At 39.4% G+C, this 21,310-nt stretch overlaps 1 protein-coding gene and 2 pseudogenes across 1 annotated transcript; 1 reads left to right on the forward strand and 2 right to left on the reverse strand.

Annotated features, from left to right (window-relative positions):
* Window positions 1-1,555: 1,555 nt before the first annotated feature.
* Window positions 1,556-4,928, reverse strand: LOC121796918 (annotated as a pseudogene).
* Window positions 4,929-5,030: 102 nt separating this feature from the next.
* On the forward strand, window positions 5,031-10,451 carry LOC121796919. Its single transcript, XM_042195683.1, has 3 exons — window positions 5,031-5,103; window positions 8,531-9,507; window positions 9,609-10,451. Exons 1-3 carry the CDS (start codon window positions 5,031-5,033, stop codon window positions 10,449-10,451), a joined length of 1,893 nt encoding a protein of 630 aa, XP_042051617.1.
* Window positions 10,452-15,032: 4,581 nt separating this feature from the next.
* LOC121796921 lies at window positions 15,033-16,142 on the reverse strand (annotated as a pseudogene).
* Window positions 16,143-21,310: the final 5,168 nt, after the last annotated feature.

The following is a 21,310-nucleotide window of genomic DNA, read 5'->3' on the forward strand; positions in this document are numbered from 1 at the left end:
TTGAGAACACGCATTTAGTGATTGTATTTATATAGTATGTGCAAGAATATGATAGTAATAAAAGAGATACGAAATGGTAATAGGAAATTAGTCGACATGTCTACATATGGATGTACATATGCGAAAATACATGAAAACAAGTACTACATATCATCACGTAGCTAGGTACTACTAGAGCGTGCACCTATATCTTCGAAAAATGAATGAGAAAAATAAAATTAAAAAAAGGCAAAGGTCAGTCATGCATACTATGAAACATAACCAAGTTTTGTTTTTATTTAAATATATGTATATTAGAAGTATCTTTTATCCAAAATACTTGGGACCCACGACATCAATGTAGCTCTTTCCTTTCGGCCATAAATCAGTAGCTGTAAATATTTTTGAAATTTCAAAATGATTGTAACCGTAAATATCTTATTTACATCTGATTGTAAATAAGCTGACCCCATTTGTCTGTTTGTTTTCTTACATCTTCCAAAATGAATATATTAAAAAAATAGGTTAGCTTAGATCATCTGTCCAAACAACAATCTAACTAACTACTCTTCTTCAAGATTTTGAATTTGTTTCTTAGGCAAACTAAACCTATATGATATAAGTCCTATTTGAAAATCTAGTTGTAAACTTCAAATTCTTGAATTGGTCCAACCTTTTGTCTTTGGATTAGGTGAGTTGTTTAATAACAATCGTATCTACTAAAAGGAATGAAATGTACCTCATCAATAGGTCATGCTGTCATCACACATAATTAACCCCCTCAAATTTAGGTGCTTAGTTTGAAAATGATAATTTGATGTTGACGTTGTTGCTTATATTTATTTTAAATATTTTTAGGCTATTTTACTACTATTTCTTTCATTATGAGAGACAAAAGCTCTATTGATGATTCTGTTAATTATTTGTATTACATGTGTTAACAGAGAGTTAAAGGATCAAACTTTGAGACAGTAGCTACATAAAAACTGAAAATGCAGAGTCAAATTGAGCATAAAAAAAGGAAACTGAAAGAACATGAAACTAAAAAATATTTCCTGATTTGTAAGGAAGCATGGACCACAAATCCACCCTGTTTCATGCTACAATAACACACAGACTGCTACCAGTTTTTTAGAAAATATGTTTGTGCAAAACTTGAATAATAATTCTAAATAAATTCCAAAGTTAAATTACCCTGCCCACACCATCCATGCGAATAAACATAAACGAATTTTTCTCTGGAAATAAATAAATAAATAAAAGCTTAGTCAAAATGATTCCATCATTCCATTTCCAACACCATTGAATTTGAATGAATGTGATTGACTAAACCCTTTAAAGTGTGTAGTCAATTCAAAGAAGGTACACTTTTTCAATTTCGATTTCTCTAGGTTTTTCAATGTCACACATTATATAAAATCTGCATTCTCATTTTCATGTCTGAGGATCCATTACAGACCTCTCTCTTGATCCATATGTTTCACCGTATAAACTAGGACCTTCTTATATGTACAAGTATTAAAGAGAAGCCAAGTACCAAATATGCAAAGGGAGTGTGGTGTGATTATACAGGAAAAGGACCACTGCATAAAGTGCTTCATAAATGCTCAGTGAAGGCCATATATAACAAGAACTGACTCAGAAACGATACCACACTACTTAAATGACTCCTGCACAGCCAGGGCCCTTGCTCACATGTACATACATTTATAAAAATCCCAACAAATTATCATACACCCTAGTTTTTTTTTTTTTTTTACGACCCAGAGAGTGCGGTCGGATTAAGAGGAGCAACTCCCAAGTACACCTCAAGACACATGGAGCTGAAACTGATAAGAGATGTGATCAAACTTAGCTGACAGCGAGCTGCTGATGCTCGGATCGATGTAAACGAGGGCAATCAATGCTCTGCAAGGGTCCTATCAGAATCACATTTCTTTCTGTGAATGACAATCATGACTATTGATCATCATCCAATTGTATCAGCCAAGTTTCTCAGAGACGCAGTCGTAAACTCCAGATGCAGACACCACTCAACTCAAGTGTAAACAGGCATCTAAGCCATAAGCATCCATGTTCACAAAAGGTACTATATTGCCATAAACAGATAAACCATATGTTTAGAATTTAGATAACAAAATAGGCATCTTACGGACTTATATTAAAAAGACACTGAGAACGAGAAAAGAGTAAGGGAGAGGGGGGAGAATAGAGCGAAAGCATATTGGTAGGATAAGAGACGTTATAAACTTTTTTCACCGTGCACTGCAACGGGAAACCTTTTAAGCTTAGAAGCATTAGTCAAGGTTATGCTCAAGGAAATCAAAGCTTTAGAACTCGATGGTCGACCCATATGTTTAGAAATACAATCTCCAGCCATAATGAGTTTTCCGAGATCCACATGTACTTTCACTCCAAGACCGTTGAGCATATAAGCAACATCTTCAGTGACAACATTTCCAGTAGCACCTTTGGCATATGGGCATCCGCTGTGCAAAAGCCCATCTGGCAGACGAAACCACTTATCTAAAATCTAAATGACAATATAACAAAACCAACGCCACACAATTACAAAATTCAAGAAAATTTGGTAAATTTATAAAGGGGTGCGACAGAAAGAGGAACAGTTAGTTTTTAGGAACTTGAGCACTAGCCGGGGAAGATAGCTCACTTTCAGTGATAACAGAATGTTTGAAAGGGCTTGCCCGTATATGTCGTGAAATTGTACTGCAAGCTTCTCGATAGGAACAACATCAAGCACAGGTTCAAGCATCAGAATGGCAGTACCTATATGGTGATACACATCAAGAGCTAGAAGTCAATGTCTCTCTTCAGATGTTAGAAGTCTATAAGTCTACCTTTTAATTTTGTCTTTATTTCCTTTGTCTTTTGATAGTATTGGACTGTAGTTTACTTGAGGATTGAGAGCAATTTACCATAGGGCCTCATGAGAGGATTATCATTTGTTTTGTTCCAGTTTACATATTAATTATATTTTCAGTTTTTACTGTCCATTGTCAGTCATCCATCACCTCTTTCTCTAACAGATGATGGGAAACAAACAAAGACAGCTAGATACTCATACACAAACAGATTGTAGCTAAGCTAGCAAGTTCATACTTCTGACTTAATAATCTTCTACTAATCTTAGTACTACTTAGCAACCTACATATCAAACAACGCTAGATCAGATCATATTTTTCAAGTAGTATGGAAAGTTCTTGAATGAGTGTCTGGAGCCTACTACAACTACAAGACTAGAAACTAGCTCTATATAGATTACAAGAAGCAGCTCAGCAGTTTGAACTTCTATGATCAAAAGGAAAATTAAAATTATACCAGGAATGCTAGTTCCTAATCGTCTAACCAAGGGATATTTCAGCACAACACACCATATTTATAAGTTCTTCGGCAACATATGCTACTTTTGATGGAGGTACTACTCCTTCCATAGGAGTATAGGACAACCAACAACACATGATATATATCTGCAAAAAATAACCATAATGTCTTTAAACAAAGAAAATCGGTTCTATCAGTTCGAATAGCAAGATCAACCATAAACAGATAAAGACATGTTAATGAATAATAGTGAGTTCTGTGATTCCCAAATTCAAATTGTCAGCATTTAGAACCATGTGTAAAGCAATTTTATTATATTACTGGAGGATGTTTCTTAAGGTAATCCAAAGATCCAACTACTCCCTAATAAAATGAAGATGGATACAAGCAGAACTTTTATGTCTGAAACAAAGATCATTCAAACTTAGAAATAGCAACAGAGACAACCCCTAGTCTCTAGATACTAGCTTTTTCACAACAATAGCAAGCAACCATGAAATCTACCAATATAGCACACTGTCCCATGTCAAATAATAAGTTTTGCAGTAAATATGTTTTTAAAAATCAAAAGATAATCGGAAGTAGAAAGAGCAAGGCGTCAAGGCATACCCACGAACAGGAACTTTGTGGTTTTAGCAGCAAGGGCAACATCACAGTACAGAGCAGGACTAACTTCAATGCTGCAATTGAAATTTGATCTGGAAAATAACTCAGACGCAGCAGCATGCCACTTCCTTTTCCCCAGCTGCCATAGCAGCCTCAAAACCCTTTAACAATGGAATGGGGAATTAAAAGGAATTTTCTACCACTTAATACAGCGAATGAAGGTTGTTACTGTTAGTATCATATAAAATGCATCTTAATTTGAGATTTGGGGTTAAAACAGCATATCTAGAATGCCCAAAGCCCTGAATGGCTGGCACATTACATCCTTTGCAAAGGGTACACTGTAGTTACATTTAACCATATCAACAAACCAAAATAGCGCATCATAACCATAACCATAACCACAACCATAACCGTAACAATCTAGCTATGAAGATTACTCTAGCACCACATTAAGTAGTATCTACTCCAGTTAAAGCCATTAGGACCACTGAATTATGTGCAAGACAAGCTTTTTCCATGAGGTCCGCTAATGTACGTCATGGGATATGATATCCGCCATTTATACCCGGAAAAAAAACATTTCCAGTGATGGGAAAGACGCGTGAGCCTCTCGCGTGTTTGCCTTGAATAAACACGCATGACGCTCTCGCGTCTTTGATTAAACACGCGTGACGCTCTCGTGTGTTTGCCTTGGATAAACACACGAGGTCGATCTCGACCGTCGGAGCGTGGAAATCGTCGAAATAGGCGACTCGGAGGAGGTTCTTCGACGGCTCCGATTGGTGGATCGCGACGCCGGGCTTCGATCGGGTGAAATGCAACTTGGCGAGGTAGGGATCGGAGGTGAGATCGAGCCACTGCTTGCAGACGGATTTGCACTGGACGAGGGATTTCGCGGGGAGGCGGGAGAGGATCTCGATGATGAGGTGCGACGGGAGGCTCGTGAGGAAATCGCGGCGGTTGGAGGCGGATTTCGAGGGCGAGACGATGAACGCCATTGTTGATTGAAACACGCAAGAGGCTATCGCGTGTTTGGTTAAAACACGCGAGAGGCTCACCCGTCTTTCCCATCACTGGAAATGTTTTTTTTCCTGGTACAAATGGCGGATATCATCTCCCATGACGTATATTCGCGGAATTTAGCCCTTTTTCCATCTATACTGGATATCTCCAGTATGATGCAGGATTCCAGTTCTTTGTTTGATAAAGATGCTTCTTCTTCATTTCCCCTCCCTCCCTCCCTCCAACTACAATCAAACACAACCTTTTCCCCTTGATGAATTTCATGAAATACTTAATTCTGGACAGTCAAAATCTCCACATATATCTCAAAGCATGCCCAAAAATCGAACTCTCCAATCGTTAAACTTCAAATACCTAAACCTAAAATGAGCATGCCATCCATTTCATAATGAGGCCAAATTGACAAAATCTGGACTTATGCATTTCAGGGACGAATGCAGTAGCTGGGTAGTGTTAAATAAAGATAACTAAAGCTATATGTTCATCCGATGTGGGATAACTAGAACTTCCATTTTGTGGCGTTGGGCTGGGCTTTCTCTGTTTAACATTAATTAATATAGTATTAGTATGTAAATAAATATATAGTATATACTTTGGTACGTGACGTGCTATGCTACGATTAACGTATTTTCTATCATCATCATCAAAAATAAAAATATATAATCGCTATGAATGTTAACAAAATAAGGTTACAGAATCAATGATGGTGAATAGTGGAAATGTGAATCTTTAGTTATTGTCCAAGTTTATTTGGCTATGGCTTTGCAGGAAGTGTATAATTTTCTCCGTATGTTTGAATCATATACCTCAATTGAATTACTTTTTGCACAACACTATTTTTGTACAGTTACTACAATTGAATTGTGGAAGCTTCAAAATATTAATTAATCTCCTTAATTTATTGGAATTGGATGCTATTGAAATGGATGATTTTAATATGTTGTTGGGAAGTGAATTTTAAGGTTTTGAACTTATTTTATTCATGGATTTTCGTTGTGGTCCTGGTCAATCATGAAACTCTTTTTTATCAGCATTGGATGATGAAAAACCATTTGGATTAATTGTATTCCTGAAAGATTTTAGCATGTAAAAATTGAATATTTGTAATTAATTAGTCGTATGTTTCAGAAGAGTTGAGAGTTAGAGCATCTGCAACGGTGGATGGCGTCCGTCCGTGCTACCGGCACGGAAGACGTCGTCCGCTGCTGCGCTCGTGCCGCTGGCACGGCGCTGCTCGATGCATCGAGCACGTCCGTGCCAGCGAGCAGATGACGTGACCGGACGTGATTGGGCAACGACATAGCCGTTGCATTTGATTTTTTTAAAATCGATTTTTAATTAAAAAACCGATATTAAAAATATAAAAAAATATATTTTCCCACTTCCCAAAAAAATAAATCCGTTTTCTACCCACTTTTAATTTTTTTTATATTTTTTTCGCCCAAAAATACACATTTTCATCTATAAATACCCTCACTTTCACACCAAAAAATTCACACCACACTACGCAATTCCCATCTACATTCTCTCATTTCCATTCTCATCTACATTCTCTCATCTCCATTCTCAATCTTTCTTCCACTCATAGAACATAACAATGTCCGGCCAAGGTGATCACCCTCTGGGCTCCCACGGTTGGAAACCCGATTGGTTCGGTTCACAACCGTTTCCTAGTTCCGAAACGGAATATTCGGCCCCTCCTCAAACCCAAAGTTCGGGCGTTCCAGGTGGCTACCGACCTTACCCGATCAACGACCAAGATGCCCCCGAAGGGCTATACGGGTGGACACCCGAAGCTAGAGCGAGGTCGACCGCCCCTCCCAAACTCCGATTCCTCCTACTCAAGGTGTCCGCACACCATACACTCTGGCGGAGATGGAGCAATTGTTCAAGGCGTTCTTGTCAATCTCTGAAGATCCGGAGGTTGGCACGAACCAATCCGGCTATCACTTTTGGTGGCGCATTTGTCGCCGGTACAATGAAAACCGGCCGGAGGGAACAATCGAGCGCAACGAGAGTATGGTGCGTGATAAACTCGTGGTTTGACAAGTATTTTGGATGTTTAACGTGAACATTTCAGTGTTTATGTAGCATACTACTTGAGTTTACATCCATTATCCACTACATAAGTGTTTTGACGAGTTTGTCGAGTGTTTGGAGCTAAAACAGGTGAAAATGACTTGAAAACAAGCTTGAAGGAAGAATCGCCTGACCGGGCGCGCTTCAATGCGCGACCTTCGTATAATAGCCATAACTCTCTCATCCGGACTCCGATGGGGGCGTGCAAGATACTCACGTGAAGCCCTTTCGAAGACGAAGACAATGCTTTTGGAGGATTCCAGAGAAAACGCCCGACCGGGCGATTTTTAAGGGGGAAACGCCCGACCGGGCGATATTTAAGGGGAAAACGCCCGACCGGGCGTTTTGGTCGCGACTCCAGAAAGTTCGCCCGACCGGGCGTTTTGGCGACTTAAAATCGCCCGGCCGGGCGATGTGTTCTGCGAGATTGAATATTTCCACCCCGGGTATAAAAGGAGACCTAGGTTTTCGACCTCAGGAGATCAGACACGCCCCATAGCAGCTTTTGAAGGTTTGGAGAGTGGAATTGAGAGGAAAGGCGTCCCAATCCTCAACAAGATTGAAGACGAAGACGAATTTCCGTTCAATCCACCCTTGGGAGTATTTTCATTGGTTTTCATGTTTTATTCAATGACTATGGTTTATTCTTATGTTTTTTAGTTGAATATGAGTAGCTAAATCATTTGTAGAGTTTTGGTGAAGACTACAATTAATACTTGTGATTGATTCAATAGCTTTTGATTACCTATGCTCTTGTGATTATTTTGTTTCATTCTTGTGCCTTTCAATTCAATTGCCTAGCTACCAATTGGATATATTGACCTAGTTTTGAGTAATCGAGAGATACCTAATTAGGATTGATAAAAGAATGAACAACACCTAGATAATTTGCATTCGAGAGAAGGAATTCTAGAGTGAGGACTTGAATCTTTTGAGTATAGGAGTTAATTGTGAAGTATAGAAGGAGACTTCAATATTAATAGTTAATCAACGGGTTGAGTGCACTCGAGAGGGGGCTTAGCCTAGAATAGCGATTGTCCTTCTAATCCTAGAGACTTCAACGGGTAATCAAAGTTGTTGAGTTGTTTACATTGTGGGTATTGTAGTCGGATCCAAAGCTCTACCTCGTTCTCTTATTTGAAACCTATCCTTTTTTGTGTGCTTTTAACTTGTTTATGTTTAATTGTTTTTCCAAGAATCAACCAAACCTTTGAATCGTCTAGATAGTAGTTAAAATCGGTCCGTGGTACTTGAGTTTATACATTTTGTCTCTGTGGGATACGATACTCTTGCTTGCTTTGTGCTACATTAGCCCCGTACACTTGCGGGAATTTCTTGTGTTAAAATAAGTTGAGTCAAGTTTTTGGCGCCGTTGCCGGGGACAATTTGTGTTACTTTAGCTCAATATCGTGGTAAAGATAGAGATTACTAGTTTAGACTTTATTGTTTTCTTTTTTATTTTATTTTTAAGCTCTCACATTGTGTTTTCTTGTTCCAGATTGTATGCACACACGCTCTAGAGGTCTACCTTTAGAGCCTATCGATCTTGAGATCGAAGCATCCAACAGAAAGAGAAACACTTTGAGAAGGCTAAATCAAAGGATCCGAGTCTCTTCTCCGGTCCATAGACGATCACCTTCACCGGTTCAAGAATCATTGTCACCTACTCCATCACCAGTTCACTCCCCTATTCAGTTTGAGCCACATTCTCCTATTCTGATGGAGAACGGAGACGAGAATAATGTTCCACCACCGCCTCCTCCAACGAATGCTCAACTTCAACAACAGCTCGAAGACTTGCAGAGGCAGTTAAATCAAAGGAAGAATGTGGTACCTGTTCAAAACATGTATGCCTATCATGGGGTGGCAAACCCAACTGTTGGCAACAATGTCAATGCCAACACATTTGAACTCAGAAGAGGACTACTTCAGATGGCTGAGAACAATGCTTTCAGAGGCCGACCCACCGAGGATCCTAACAAGCATCTCACTAAATTCATCCAGATCTGCAACACGACGAAGATAAATGGAGTCACAGATGAGCAGATCAGACTAAGGGTGTTTCCTTTCTCTCTGGAGGATGATGCCAAGGATTGGCTGGACAGTATGGAGCCCAACTCCATTCGTACGTGGGAGGCAATGGTGGAAAAGTTCTTAGAAAAATACTACCCACCGAGTGAGGCGTTGAAGAGGCAGTCAGAAATCATTTCTTTTGAGATGACTCCCCAAGAGAGTATTCGAGGAGCTTGGGAAAGATTTAAGGGACTGATGAAGAGGTGCCCCAACCATGGATTGAATCCGACGCATCAAGTCCTGACATTCTATAGGGGGTGCCTGCCTGAAGCAAAGCGGGAACTAAATTTGAGCGCAGGGGGATCACTGCTAAAGAAGGGAGAAGCAGAGGCCATGGAGGTGATTGAGAAGGTGACCTCTAATGATGAAGGCTGGAACAATGAGAGGAGTAGAGTGCACAGGGTAGCCTCTGCCACAGAGAGTAGCCAGATGGACAATATGTACAAACATATGGAGCTCCTCCACAAGAAGTTAGATCTCATGGGATGGGACCGGTGGTGCAGGAGCGACAAGAGGGTGTAGAGGATGTTAACTACATACACCAAGGGGGCAACAACTACTATAACAACTCCCGCCCCACTCTAGTGGGTGGGGGTTACAATCATTTTGGGAACAAGGCGCATCCTAATCTGTCGTATGGGAACCCCAACAATTCCCTCCAGCCACCATCGGGGTTCACAGTTTCCCAAGGGATGATCACTGAGCCGCAGAAGAAAAGTACAGAAGATATACTGAGTGCATTCATGTTACAGTCACACAAGAACATGGAGCATACCAATCAAAGGCTGGAGAAGGTTGAGAATGATGTCCACAGCATGACAGTACATATGAAGGGCATAGAGACGCAGATGAGTCAGATTGCTCAAGCTGTGAGCAGTCAGCATAAGCCAGGGCAGTTTCCAGGACAGCCAAATGTGAACCCCAAGGATTGCAAGGCAATCTACTTAAGGAGTGGGACAAGCTATGAGAATCCTCTTATGCCCGAGGTGGAAGCTAAAGAAGTACCCGAAGAGAAAGAAGAAGAGGAGATTGAGATGGAAGCACCTCTTATGCAGTCTGAGATTCAACCCGAGGCAATTGCTCCTCCCACGCCACAAGAGGTTAAAATTCCTTTTCCTCAAGTGGTGCAAAAGAAGAAGTTGGATGAGAAGCTTGTTAAGTTCCTTGAGATCTTCAAGAGAGTGCACCTCAATATTCCTCTTATTGAGGCTCTCCAACAAATGCCCGGCTACCTCAAGTTTTTGAAAGAGATTGTGTCCAAGAAGAAGAGGTTGGTTGATTATGAAACCGTAAACTTGACCGAGAATTATAGTGCAATCATCCAAGAAAGATGCCGGCAAAGATGAAAGATCCGGGGAGCTTTAACATTTCTTGTGTGATCGGGAATGATAGGAAAACTAAGGCCTTGTGTGACTTAGGGGCAAGCATAAATCTCATGCCTTTAAGCTTCTTCCGAAAGTTGAAATTTGGTGTCTTGAAGCCAACTACATTTACCCTTCAAATGGCGGATAAATCCGTCAAATACCCGAATGGACTCCTTGAGAATGTATTAGTAAGGGTAAATGATTTTATCTTCCCCGTGGATTTTGTTGTTTTGGACATGAAGGAGGATCCAAATGTCCCTCTCATCCTTGGAAGACCATTCCTAGCAACTGGAAAAGCTCTAATTGACGTCACTAAGGGAGAACTCACCCTTAGGCATGGAAACAAGACGGTCATTCTCTCCTTGTTGGACAAGACGAAACGTCATGAAGTGGAAGAGTCCAAGAGAGTGAAAGAGGTGCCCTTAAAAGTTGAAGAGTGCAAGATGATACAAGCGGCACATGTGAGGGCTAGGGATGATGAGGTTGAGAATCCTTTGGAGGAAATATTTATGCCTGAATGGATGTTTAAAGATGAACATGGATTGGGGGGTAAAAAGATGAAGGTTGCCAAAGTGGAAATTGGAATACCTAAAGAAGGTGTTGTTGGGGCCAATGTGAAGCCCACTTGGTGGAAGAAACGTCTACACAAGCTCTACTTGGCCGCTAAAGTGAAGAAGGGTCCCGATGACATTATCCGAGTGAGATTGGATCATTAAGTGAAAGCTTGAAATCCGTCGGGCAAACGACGTTAAACAGTTGCGCTATGGGGGAGGCAACCCCTAGTAGGTAAATTTTTTATTTTTGTGTGTTTTGGTGTGTTTTTGTTTTGTTCTCGTTTTGGTGTGTTTTTGTGTTTTCTTTGTGTTTTGAGTGGAACAGGGAAATAGGCTTTGATGGGTGAAAAACGACATCAATGCTCGTGGCCAGTGGCGCCTCTTCCTCGGCAGTGAAGGTACATGAGAGATCCACTATCTTTCAAACTTATCCCAGCTTTGCTTGGAATAAGTTTGGGGGGGTGTCTAGTGGATTCCTTCTTTTACCTCTCTCTCTCTTTATTTGATGGTACCGTAATTGATTTGTTGATTAGTGAAGTTTTCCTTGTGTGTGCTTTGCTAGTTTGTGTTGTTTCTTTTTGTATACTCCCTTGGGTGAAATTGAATAGGAAGTTGGAGACATTTGGAGATGAATTAAGTAGGTTTGTTGGATGAATTGCCTATGATGAGAACTTGCGTAAAATGTTTGTGAAAACTTGTTGATTTAGCTAAGTAACTCGTATTTCCTTCTTGTGATTTGCCTAGAGTGAATTGCTCGTTGCTTTGTCATTTGCCGAAAAATACCATGTGAGAATTGAGCCAATATCTTTTTCCAAAAATGTGTGATTTTTCATCAACTATGTTATATGTTTCTAGAACTTGCTCGCGGTCTTCTTGAGTCTACATAGTGATTATAGGAATAGGAGAGGACGTTAGGCCATCCTTCTTAGCTACTTTTGATATCCAAATTTATGACCTTATTCATAATATTTTTCCCTAGCTAGCCACTTTGAGTCTTTAAAGCCTTTTTCTTTGAAAGCTAAATAAAAGGGAATATCCATACACTCTTGGTGAATTTTAGTTTATATTTTGTGAAAAGAGTTGGAGAGATAAGGTAGAAAGAAAAGTAGCGCGTTTACTTGTGAAAAGTGCATAGACATCTTTGTTTGAATGAAAGAATTGGTTGGGCATAAGAAAAAAAAGGAAATGATGCACAAAAAAAAAGATCTTGAAAAGAAAAAAAAAATTAAAGGAATTGGGAAGTGAGAAGAAATCTTGACAAAGTCTAGAATTTACTGAGATTCGAATGGTTGGTGGGGTACTAAGTTTGATGTAGTGAAATTGATCACTTTTGCTATAATTGGGTTTAGTCACTTTTTAGCCAAATATTTCCTCACCTTACCAAAGAGCCTTACATTACAACCTCTAGTAAAGACCTTTCGGATCCTAAATCTGTAGTCACAACACAGTAGAGGAGAGTCTAGACTTCGAGCAAGCTTATGGTAAGCTATACATTTTTTATTGATTTGAGAGGTCCATTTTATACACATACACTTTGAGAGTGAGAGAAAGAAGAAAAAATTTTATCACACTATATACTTCCGGTGAGGGCAAATTGACAAAGTGGAATACGTGCTAGTAGCATGAAGCAATGTTCATTTTGGTGTACTAGTATGCGAAGTTATTGATGCATGATAATTCTGTTTTCTTTTACTGAGGCAGTGATGACAATCCAACATACTTACACGAGTTCGCATTCTATGTTTTCTACTTCTTATTTGAGGACAAATAAGTGTTTAAGTTTGGGGGAGTTGATAAACTCGTGGTTTGGCAAGTATTTTGGATGTTTAACGTGAACATTTCAGTGTTTATGTAGCATACTACTTGAGTTTACATCCATTATCCACTACATAAGTGTTTTGACGAGTTTGTCGAGTGTTTGGAGCTAAAACAGGTGAAAATGACTTGAAAACAAGCTTGAAGGAAGAATCGCCTGACCGGGCGCGCTTCAATGCGCGACCTTCGTATAATAGCCATAACTCTCTCATCCGGACTCCGATGGGGGCGTGCAAGATACTCACGCGAAGCCCTTTCGAAGACGAAGACAATGCTTTTGAGGATTCCAGAGAAAACGCCCGACCGGGCGATATTTAAGGGGAAAACGCCCGACCGGGCGTTTTGGTCGCGACTCCAGAAAGTTCGCCCGACCGGGCGTTTTGGCGACTTAAAATCGCCCGGCCGGGCGATGTGTTCTGCGAGATTGAATATTTCCGCCCCGGGTATAAAAGGAGACCTAGGTTTTCGACCTCAGGAGATCAGACACGCCCCATAGCAGCTTTTGAAGGTTTGGAGAGTGGAATTGAGAGGAAAGGCGTCCCAATCCTCAACAAGATTGAAGACGAAGACGAATTTCCGTTCAATCCACCCTTGGGAGTATTTTCATTGGTTTTCATGTTTTATTCAATGACTATGGTTTATTCTTATGTTTTTTAGTTGAATATGAGTAGCTAAATCATTTGTAGAGTTTTGGTGAAGACTACAATGAATACTTGTGATTGATTCAATAGCTTTTGATTACCTATGCTCTTGTGATTATTTTGTTTCATTCTTGTGCCTTTCAATTCAATTGCCTAGTTACCAATTGGATATATTGACCTAGTTTTGAGTAATCGAGAGATACCTAATTAGGATTGATAAAAGAATGAACAACACCTAGATAATTTGCATTCGAGAGAAGGAATTCTAGAGTGAGGACTGGAATCTTTTGAGTATAGGAGTTAATTGTGAAGTATAGAAGGAGACTTCAATATTAATAGTTAATCAACGGGTTGAGTGCACTCGAGAGGGGGCTTAGCCTAGAATAGCGATTGTCCTTCTAATCCTAGAGACTTCAACGGGTAATCAAAGTTGTTGAGTTGTTTACATTGTGGGTATTGTAGTCGGATCCAAAGCTCTAACTCGTTCTCTTATTTGAAACCTATCCTTTGTTGCGTGCTTTTAACTTGTTTATGTTTAATTGTTTTTCCAAGAATCAACCAAACCTTTGAATCGTCTAGATAGTAGTTAAAATCGGTCTGTGGTACTTGAGTTTATACATTTTGTCTCTGTGGGATACGATACTCTTGCTTGCTTTGTGCTACATTAGCCCCGTACACTTGCGGGAATTTCTTATGTTAAAATAAGTTGAGTCAGTGCGCAACGCCATCTACAGAGCCAACGAAGAAATCCAAAAGTTCCAGGGGTATTACCTCCAGGAAGAGCGGTCGGTTGGGAGCGGCCGGAGCGAGGTCGACATCATCAGTTCCGCCATGTCGACCTACCAATCCATGAACTACAAGGCGTTCAAGTACCTCAACATTTGGCAGGAGACGCGGTCGCATCCGAAGTATAGGGGAGGCGTAACATCCTCCTCTAGCGGCTCCTCCAAACGGTCAAGGTCGGTATCCCTATCCGACGTCGGCTCCGAAGACGTGGTTAGCCAACTTGCCGGAGCTAACTTGGGTAGCCCCGACGCCGGCCCGAGCGGTTCCCAACGCCGGCCGCAAGGAAGGAAGAAGGCGGCGGCCAACCGACGTCGCGCCGTGACTCCATCCAGCGATGCTCCAGTTTCAGTTCCCGTGCCCTATGCGCCACCTCCACCCCCACCAACTCGTTGTGGGCGATTTTGGCCCAACTCAATATGGCCGATAGGTCAACTATGACCCCCTCGCAACTTCGATCGCACGAGGCCATGATATTGGGCCTCCAAAAACAATTGGGGGTAGTGCCGCCGGATGAATAGTCTTCCACGGGGATATTTTTAGCTTTAATTATGTAATTTTTAATTTTTAGTATTTTAATTATGTCATTTTTAATTTTTAGGATTTTAATTATGTCTTTTTTATTTTATTTGTAATTTGTAATATTATTTCAGTTTTTTTAATGAATTTTAATATTATGGAAATGTTTTTATTTAAATTGAATAATAGAATGGTGGGACCCTTGTGCTCGTCCTTGCGGAAGAGCACAGCTGTGGGTGTTGTGCTTTTGCCTAAGAGCAGGCAGAAATAGTGGCGCCGTGCCCACAACCGTGCTCGTTGGCAAGAGCACGGTTGTGAGTGCTCTTAGGATTGTGAAGTTCAGAGTCATTTACATGAAATAAAGATCCATCCATCCATATATTAGTATGAAATAAAACAATAAGTTGATTTATAAGCAAAGTTGTTGGATTATGGATGCAAAATTAAACATAATAAAGAAGTAGTGAGATACCACATTTTATTTAGAATTTAATTGATATATTATGTATGTAGAGGGAGGAGAAAATGGGAAAAGCAGGCAAGGTGACTCCAGCCAGCATCTACTATAAATATATTGAGATGAGTGGTCGCACTCGCACCAACGATGTGAGTGCTGGATTTGATTCCCCAAATGTTTTCAAAGGTACTGTCTTTGTAGCCACATTGTTCACCCAATCCTTCACTTGAATAACCCCGGAGATATACACTTCACTCTTATTTTATTATACTCTCCTAATTCCAACGCCATAACCTGCACGCCACGTCCGCAATCACGCATTCGGCGGCAAACCTACTTGGACACCAGCCATATCCCCTTTACATTTGTCCTAAACAGATGATCCCATTCATCCTCACTCAACTCCAACTCCAACTCCAATCGGTAATGCACCTCTCCTATCACCAATCCAATTCCATATCTTATTTATCACTCGTTTCAATAAGATAAGACAAAACAGGATAAGAAAACACACCTCTAACACCCGCATTATTAATAAGAGCATCGATCCTCCCAAAAGCATCCCAGGCCTTGTTCACCGATGGCGTCCCTGCTCCCTTTCACGTCCAGCTTCACCGCCATGGCTCTCCCACCGTGGCCACGATTCTGCAGCCAGCTTTAGCCAGGTCCAAGCAGTACTGGCGCCCGAGCCCGGACGATGCACCCGTCACCAGCACCACTTCTGATGCCAATGCTAGACCACCTATCAAATCTTGGAATATATAGTGAGGAAAGCGCTTGCACTATCAAATATTTTTTCTATTTTTGGCAAATTGCATTAACTATTCTTTACCTCTTATATGGAGTACATATGTAAGTCAAATTAAATACACTATTTCCATACCTGAATGTAGTATAAATTCATCTCGTTTATAAATTAATACTTACCAGAAAAAGTAATTGATGGTCATCTCCTAACAACTGAAAGGGAATCTTACACTAAACGAGATGCTCGCGACATTTTCAAACAACTCCTATAAATATCATTCTTTCTTGGCCGTCTGAATTAGTTATTGGATGGAAATAGTGGTGATGAATTTGGGCTCGTGATTTTTGACAAATGACACTCTCTAATCGTGAAATATTAAGTACTACTAGTATACAATAAATTAGGCCCATATATTTTGGGCCTTATTACTAAAAAATATACACAGTACTACTAGTATACAATAAATTAGGCCCATGAATGTTGGGCCTTATTACTAAAAAATATACACAGTGCAAATAAGGATGTGCGATACGGCCCAACACCTGTTCTTTTCATTTAACACGTGTAATTTTTTTATTGTCAAATACGTATAAATAGTTAAATTGCACATCATTCATCTAGTTATGTAATGTCATGTAGTCAATTCAGAATCACGTTTAAAATGAGAATTAATAATCGACAATATTCATTCGATTTTATGACAATATTTGTTAATTAGTTCAAATAAAAATGATACTATCATTGTTCATTAAATATTAAGATAGTAATATATTCTAAAATTATGGTAGAAATATGTTCAGCGTATACTAATAATCCCTACGGCCATATTTGGTTGCCAGGATTCTGTCTGGGAAAGTAATCTGATTCCTTAAATTTTAAATTCCTGTGTTGGTTTCCGTTTTTAATCAAACTGAGAAAGTAATCAAAATCCTGAAACAAGGAAAGTTAGTACAACTTTTCAGGATTCTGAATCCTAACTTTTCTTAGGTATTCTTTTTCCCAGTTTTATGATTCTTACATATTTAATACAATATAGTATAGTTTATTATTATTATTATTATTATTATTATTATTATCATTATTATTGTTATTATTTGTTACAATGTTTTAAAAATAATTTAAAAGTATAAACCATACTTAATTTCAGGATAATAAAAAACTATAATTCAAATTATCATAATTATAACTATATTATTAATATTTATTTTTATTTTTATTATAATAATAATAATTTATTAAATAATTAAAAAGAATTATAATTATATAATAATACAACAATTATTAATTTATAAATTAGTAATTAACAATAAAATTGTAGTGAAATTTTAAATTATAAAATTTATTCAATTAAAAATTAAGTAAATATAATGATAATAATAATAATCTTATTTATTATTATAATATTATATATTATGATGTATAATCCATATTTAAACTATCCATCGTAATAATAAATAAAATAATATAATTATTGTCATTTGTAATTAATAATTTATTAAATAATACTCCATCCGTCCCGCACTACTCGCACCTTTCCTTTTGGGCACGGAGATTAAGGAATGAGTGATAGACAAAGTCAACAATTACGGTTGTAGGTATAAATTATTACTAAAAATGGAAAGAGTGCAAATAACTTGTGACGCCTAGAAAGGAAATAAGTGCAAGTAGTGCGGGACGGAGGGAGTATATATTATTATTTTTTATAAATAAAAAATGATAAGTATATTTTTAGTTTAGCGTTTAAATCAAATATATACTTTCAAATCTTGATATTTTCCAAACACGGGAAAGTAAAGTTATTAGAAATCATATTCCCGGGATTCATTTTCCCAGGAATCATTTTCCTTGCCAACTTTACTTTCCTACCAACCAAACATGGCCTAAGTTCTTTTATAAATAAGTCGTTTTTTTATGTTGGTAAGTTCCTTTACAATTGAGTCATTTCCATATATAGTATTTCATTCTTTACAACTAAGTTGAGTCGTATTCCTTTTTGGAACATTGAAACAAAGTTGAGTAATTTTATTTTTTTTTACAAAGAACAAAACGTATAATGACTTTTACTTTATTACATCACCTACTTTAGTCTCATCTCTCGTATTTTTTTCCTCTATCTTATATTACTTTTTCTCATTTAATTTATTCAGAGTTATTTCTTTATCTCCGTGTTCAAAAGTTTCGACCCAACTTAATTGGGACGGATGGAGTAATATTAGTACTTCATTATCTCTTTTACTTTATCCTCTCTATTTTATACATTTTTCTACTCTATTACATACTCACTTAACATACTAAGCAGTCATTTTTTAACTTTGTGTTAAGAGCATCTCCAGTAACGGCGTCAAAATCGCGACGCCGATTTTTCGCCGACGCCGGTTCTGACGCCGAACCATTGGAACCGGCGTCGGCGAAATCGGCGTCAAAATCGGCGTGGCCATGCCGATTCGCGCGATGACGCCGGTTCCGACGCCGATCCTCACGGCGCCATTGTGGGTTTCGGATCGGCGTCAAACCGGCATCAGATTTTTTTTTCTTTTGAAAACACTATATATACGCGCTTTGAACGTCATTTTCATTCGCACCACTTGTTTTAACGAGTACTCTCTCTCTACCTTACTTTCTGTTCAAGATCAATTTAAGAAATGAGTAATGCCGGTGGTAGTGGTGGGGATGCGGATGAGTACGAGCGTATGATGAACGAAGAGCTAGATGCCTATACGAGCCGTGAGGTTGATCGATGGATGCAGAGTTATATGCAGCCGGCGGCACCTCGCCCACGACCAGTTGTCCACCGTCGACAAGTGGTTGATCGTGATCATGAAGCTGCACATCAGCGCCTGTTCACAGATTACTTCGCATAGGAGCCGCGTTTTAACGCCAACCATTTCAGGCGTCGTTTTAGGATGAGGCGGGACTTGTTTATGTGTAACGACCCGCAAAATCGTTACCTACACGAAAGAATAAACCACGTATCAAATACACTTTCGACAACAAATCGAGACGAAAAGTTGGATAAGAATCGCGTCACATCAGGCACGTTTTCCAAGTGGATAAGAACCACGTCGCATCAGGCACGTTTTTCAACGCCGCATTAATTACGCGTCACATCGAAACGAAAAGACGTGATTTTTGTCTTTTATGAAAATTTTTCTATAAATACAACGTCCCTCCATTTCATTTCTTTTACTTCTACGAACGAATCGAGAATCCGAGAGAGAGAAGAGAGAGGGAGAATCCGAGAGAGAGAAGAGAGAGAGAGAATCCGAGAGAGAGAGAGAGAGCGCCGCCGGAGGCGGCGACGGTGGACGGCGGCGCTGAGGATGGCTGGACGGCGACAGCAGCGTCCTCCCGGCTTCGCGTCTCCCGGCAGCGACAGCAGCGGCGCTGCGTTTTGATCGAGGTGGGCTTTCTAGTTACCGTACAGTTTTTACGAGAAGTTTTTACGTGGGATTTTGAACTAAAGTGTTTCCAAGAGCTTTCGTTTTAATATATATCGGTTTGAGCATCATGTTTTATGTGATTTATGTGCTTTAAATGAAAGTGATGTTATGCGATTTTTTTGATTGAATTGTGTGAAGTTTGATTTGAATCTTTGGTGAATGATCTAAGTTTATGTGCAAACATGTTTAAGAGAGTCTTATCAAGCATGATTTCGTGTTATAAGGATGAGAAAATTATGTTTGGATGATTGAGGAAGAAACTCAAATTTCGAATTTGTGAGTATGAAATCTGTGGTGTTCGGACAGTGGATTCCGACGTGTATTTGACTGACCAAACGATCGAATTTTGGTATGAAAATTTTACTGAGTTAATTTCAAGGTTTTTTCTGTGTCTCGTATAAATTTCAGCCCCGTTCGACAAAAGATGAATTTTTGAAAAATGTTTGAAGTCGACTGCGCAATTCTGCCAAAAACTGGTATTCTCGGCCAAAATGTTTCGTTTTCTGTTTGACCGACCAAATGACCTCCGTTTGATGTAATTCTTGAACTAGATGAAAATTTGAAGTGTCTTCTGAGTCTTGTAAAAATTTCAGCCTTATTGGGCATTGGATGAATTTATGACGAATTTTTCAAATGAACTGCGCACTGCCAGAAATTTTATGTTTCAAAAAAAAAAAACGTTTTGAGGAAAGAAAAGTTGAAAAGGTTATGTCAAGCCATATTTTGTTTTGGAACTATGCCTATCTGACTGCAACGATGAATGGAATGGAATGGATTGATGGGAGACCGTGGGAGGTAACCACTTCCCCGGCACTTGAATGTTAAGGTATGATGAATGATGAAAGGAATGATGAATGATGAAAGGAACGATGAATGATGAATGGACTGATGAATGAACAAGAGATAGTGAAATCGGGTTTGTCAGATACGGCATATGTTCAAGGAAAATAGATCGAAAGATCGCTTTTGAAAAAGGAAAAGAAAAATGTTTAGTGTTCTCGGACTTTTCCTAAAATCTCGAGTTCACTCAAAGAGTGGCTTGACAAAATCTGTTTTTATAAATATATTTTCGGCACGTGTCCACTGAGTACACCAAGTACTCAGCCCTGCATTTGTTTTAAAAATGTGCAGGTTGAGCAGTGATGACGGCGGACGATGTTGAGCATAAAAGTGAAGAAGATGTCTATGAAAGTTTCAGAATATGTTGTGTCTTCATACATGACATTATTCTACTCTCGAAATGCTTCCGCTGAATATGGTTTCTTTCGCCAAGTATTGTGCTCGAAAATTTTATCTCGAGTTGCTGATTGTTGAAAAGACACTCTTATTTTATTCGAGCTTTTCCCATTTGTTTGGAGCTAAAGTCGAGTTTGCACTCTGTGTATCATACACTCTGATATATATTATTCTTTTAAGCTAATTGAGCCTTTCTTATGAACTGTTATCCTTAAATGCTATTGTTAATGTTTGTCCCTTGGTCACGATCGCCTCGTTTGTAACACCCCTGGGGTGGGCGGGCGTGACATTATGCGTATTGTTAACGCTTTGGAGCAGCGATATCTGTATTTCCGCTTCAGGCACGATGCGGCTGGCAGACCCGGCCACACCCCTATTCAAAAGTGCACTGCTGCAATCAGGCAGTTGGCCTACGGCACCGCGGCAGACATGTGGGACGAATACCTCCACATCGGTGAGACGACTGCCATCGAATGTATGAAGTATTTCTGTCAGGGCGTGATCGAAGTATTCGGTGATCAGTATCTCCGAAAGCCTACCCCCGAAGATTGTCGGAATCTGCTGCGGATGCACGGGGATCAGCATGGGTTCCCGGGAATGTTAGGCAGCATAGATTGTATGCATTGGGAGTGGAAAAACTGTCCCGCT

Source organism: Salvia splendens, chromosome 3, assembly GCF_004379255.2.
Source record: "Salvia splendens isolate huo1 chromosome 3, SspV2, whole genome shotgun sequence".
Taxonomy (NCBI): domain Eukaryota; kingdom Viridiplantae; phylum Streptophyta; class Magnoliopsida; order Lamiales; family Lamiaceae; genus Salvia; species Salvia splendens.

Excerpts from the sequence above, each read along its gene's own strand:
- LOC121796919 (XM_042195683.1), top strand. The coding sequence starts at position 5,031 with ATGGCGGATATCATCTCCCATGACGTATATTCGCGGAATTTAGCCCTT. Across the intron at positions 5,104-8,530 it reads ATCTATACTGGATATCTCCA|ATTGTATGCACACACGCTCT; the intron begins GTATGATGCAGG and ends TTCTTGTTCCAG. Across the intron at positions 9,508-9,608 it reads AGAGGAGTAGAGTGCACAGG|GAGCGACAAGAGGGTGTAGA; the intron begins GTAGCCTCTGCC and ends CCGGTGGTGCAG.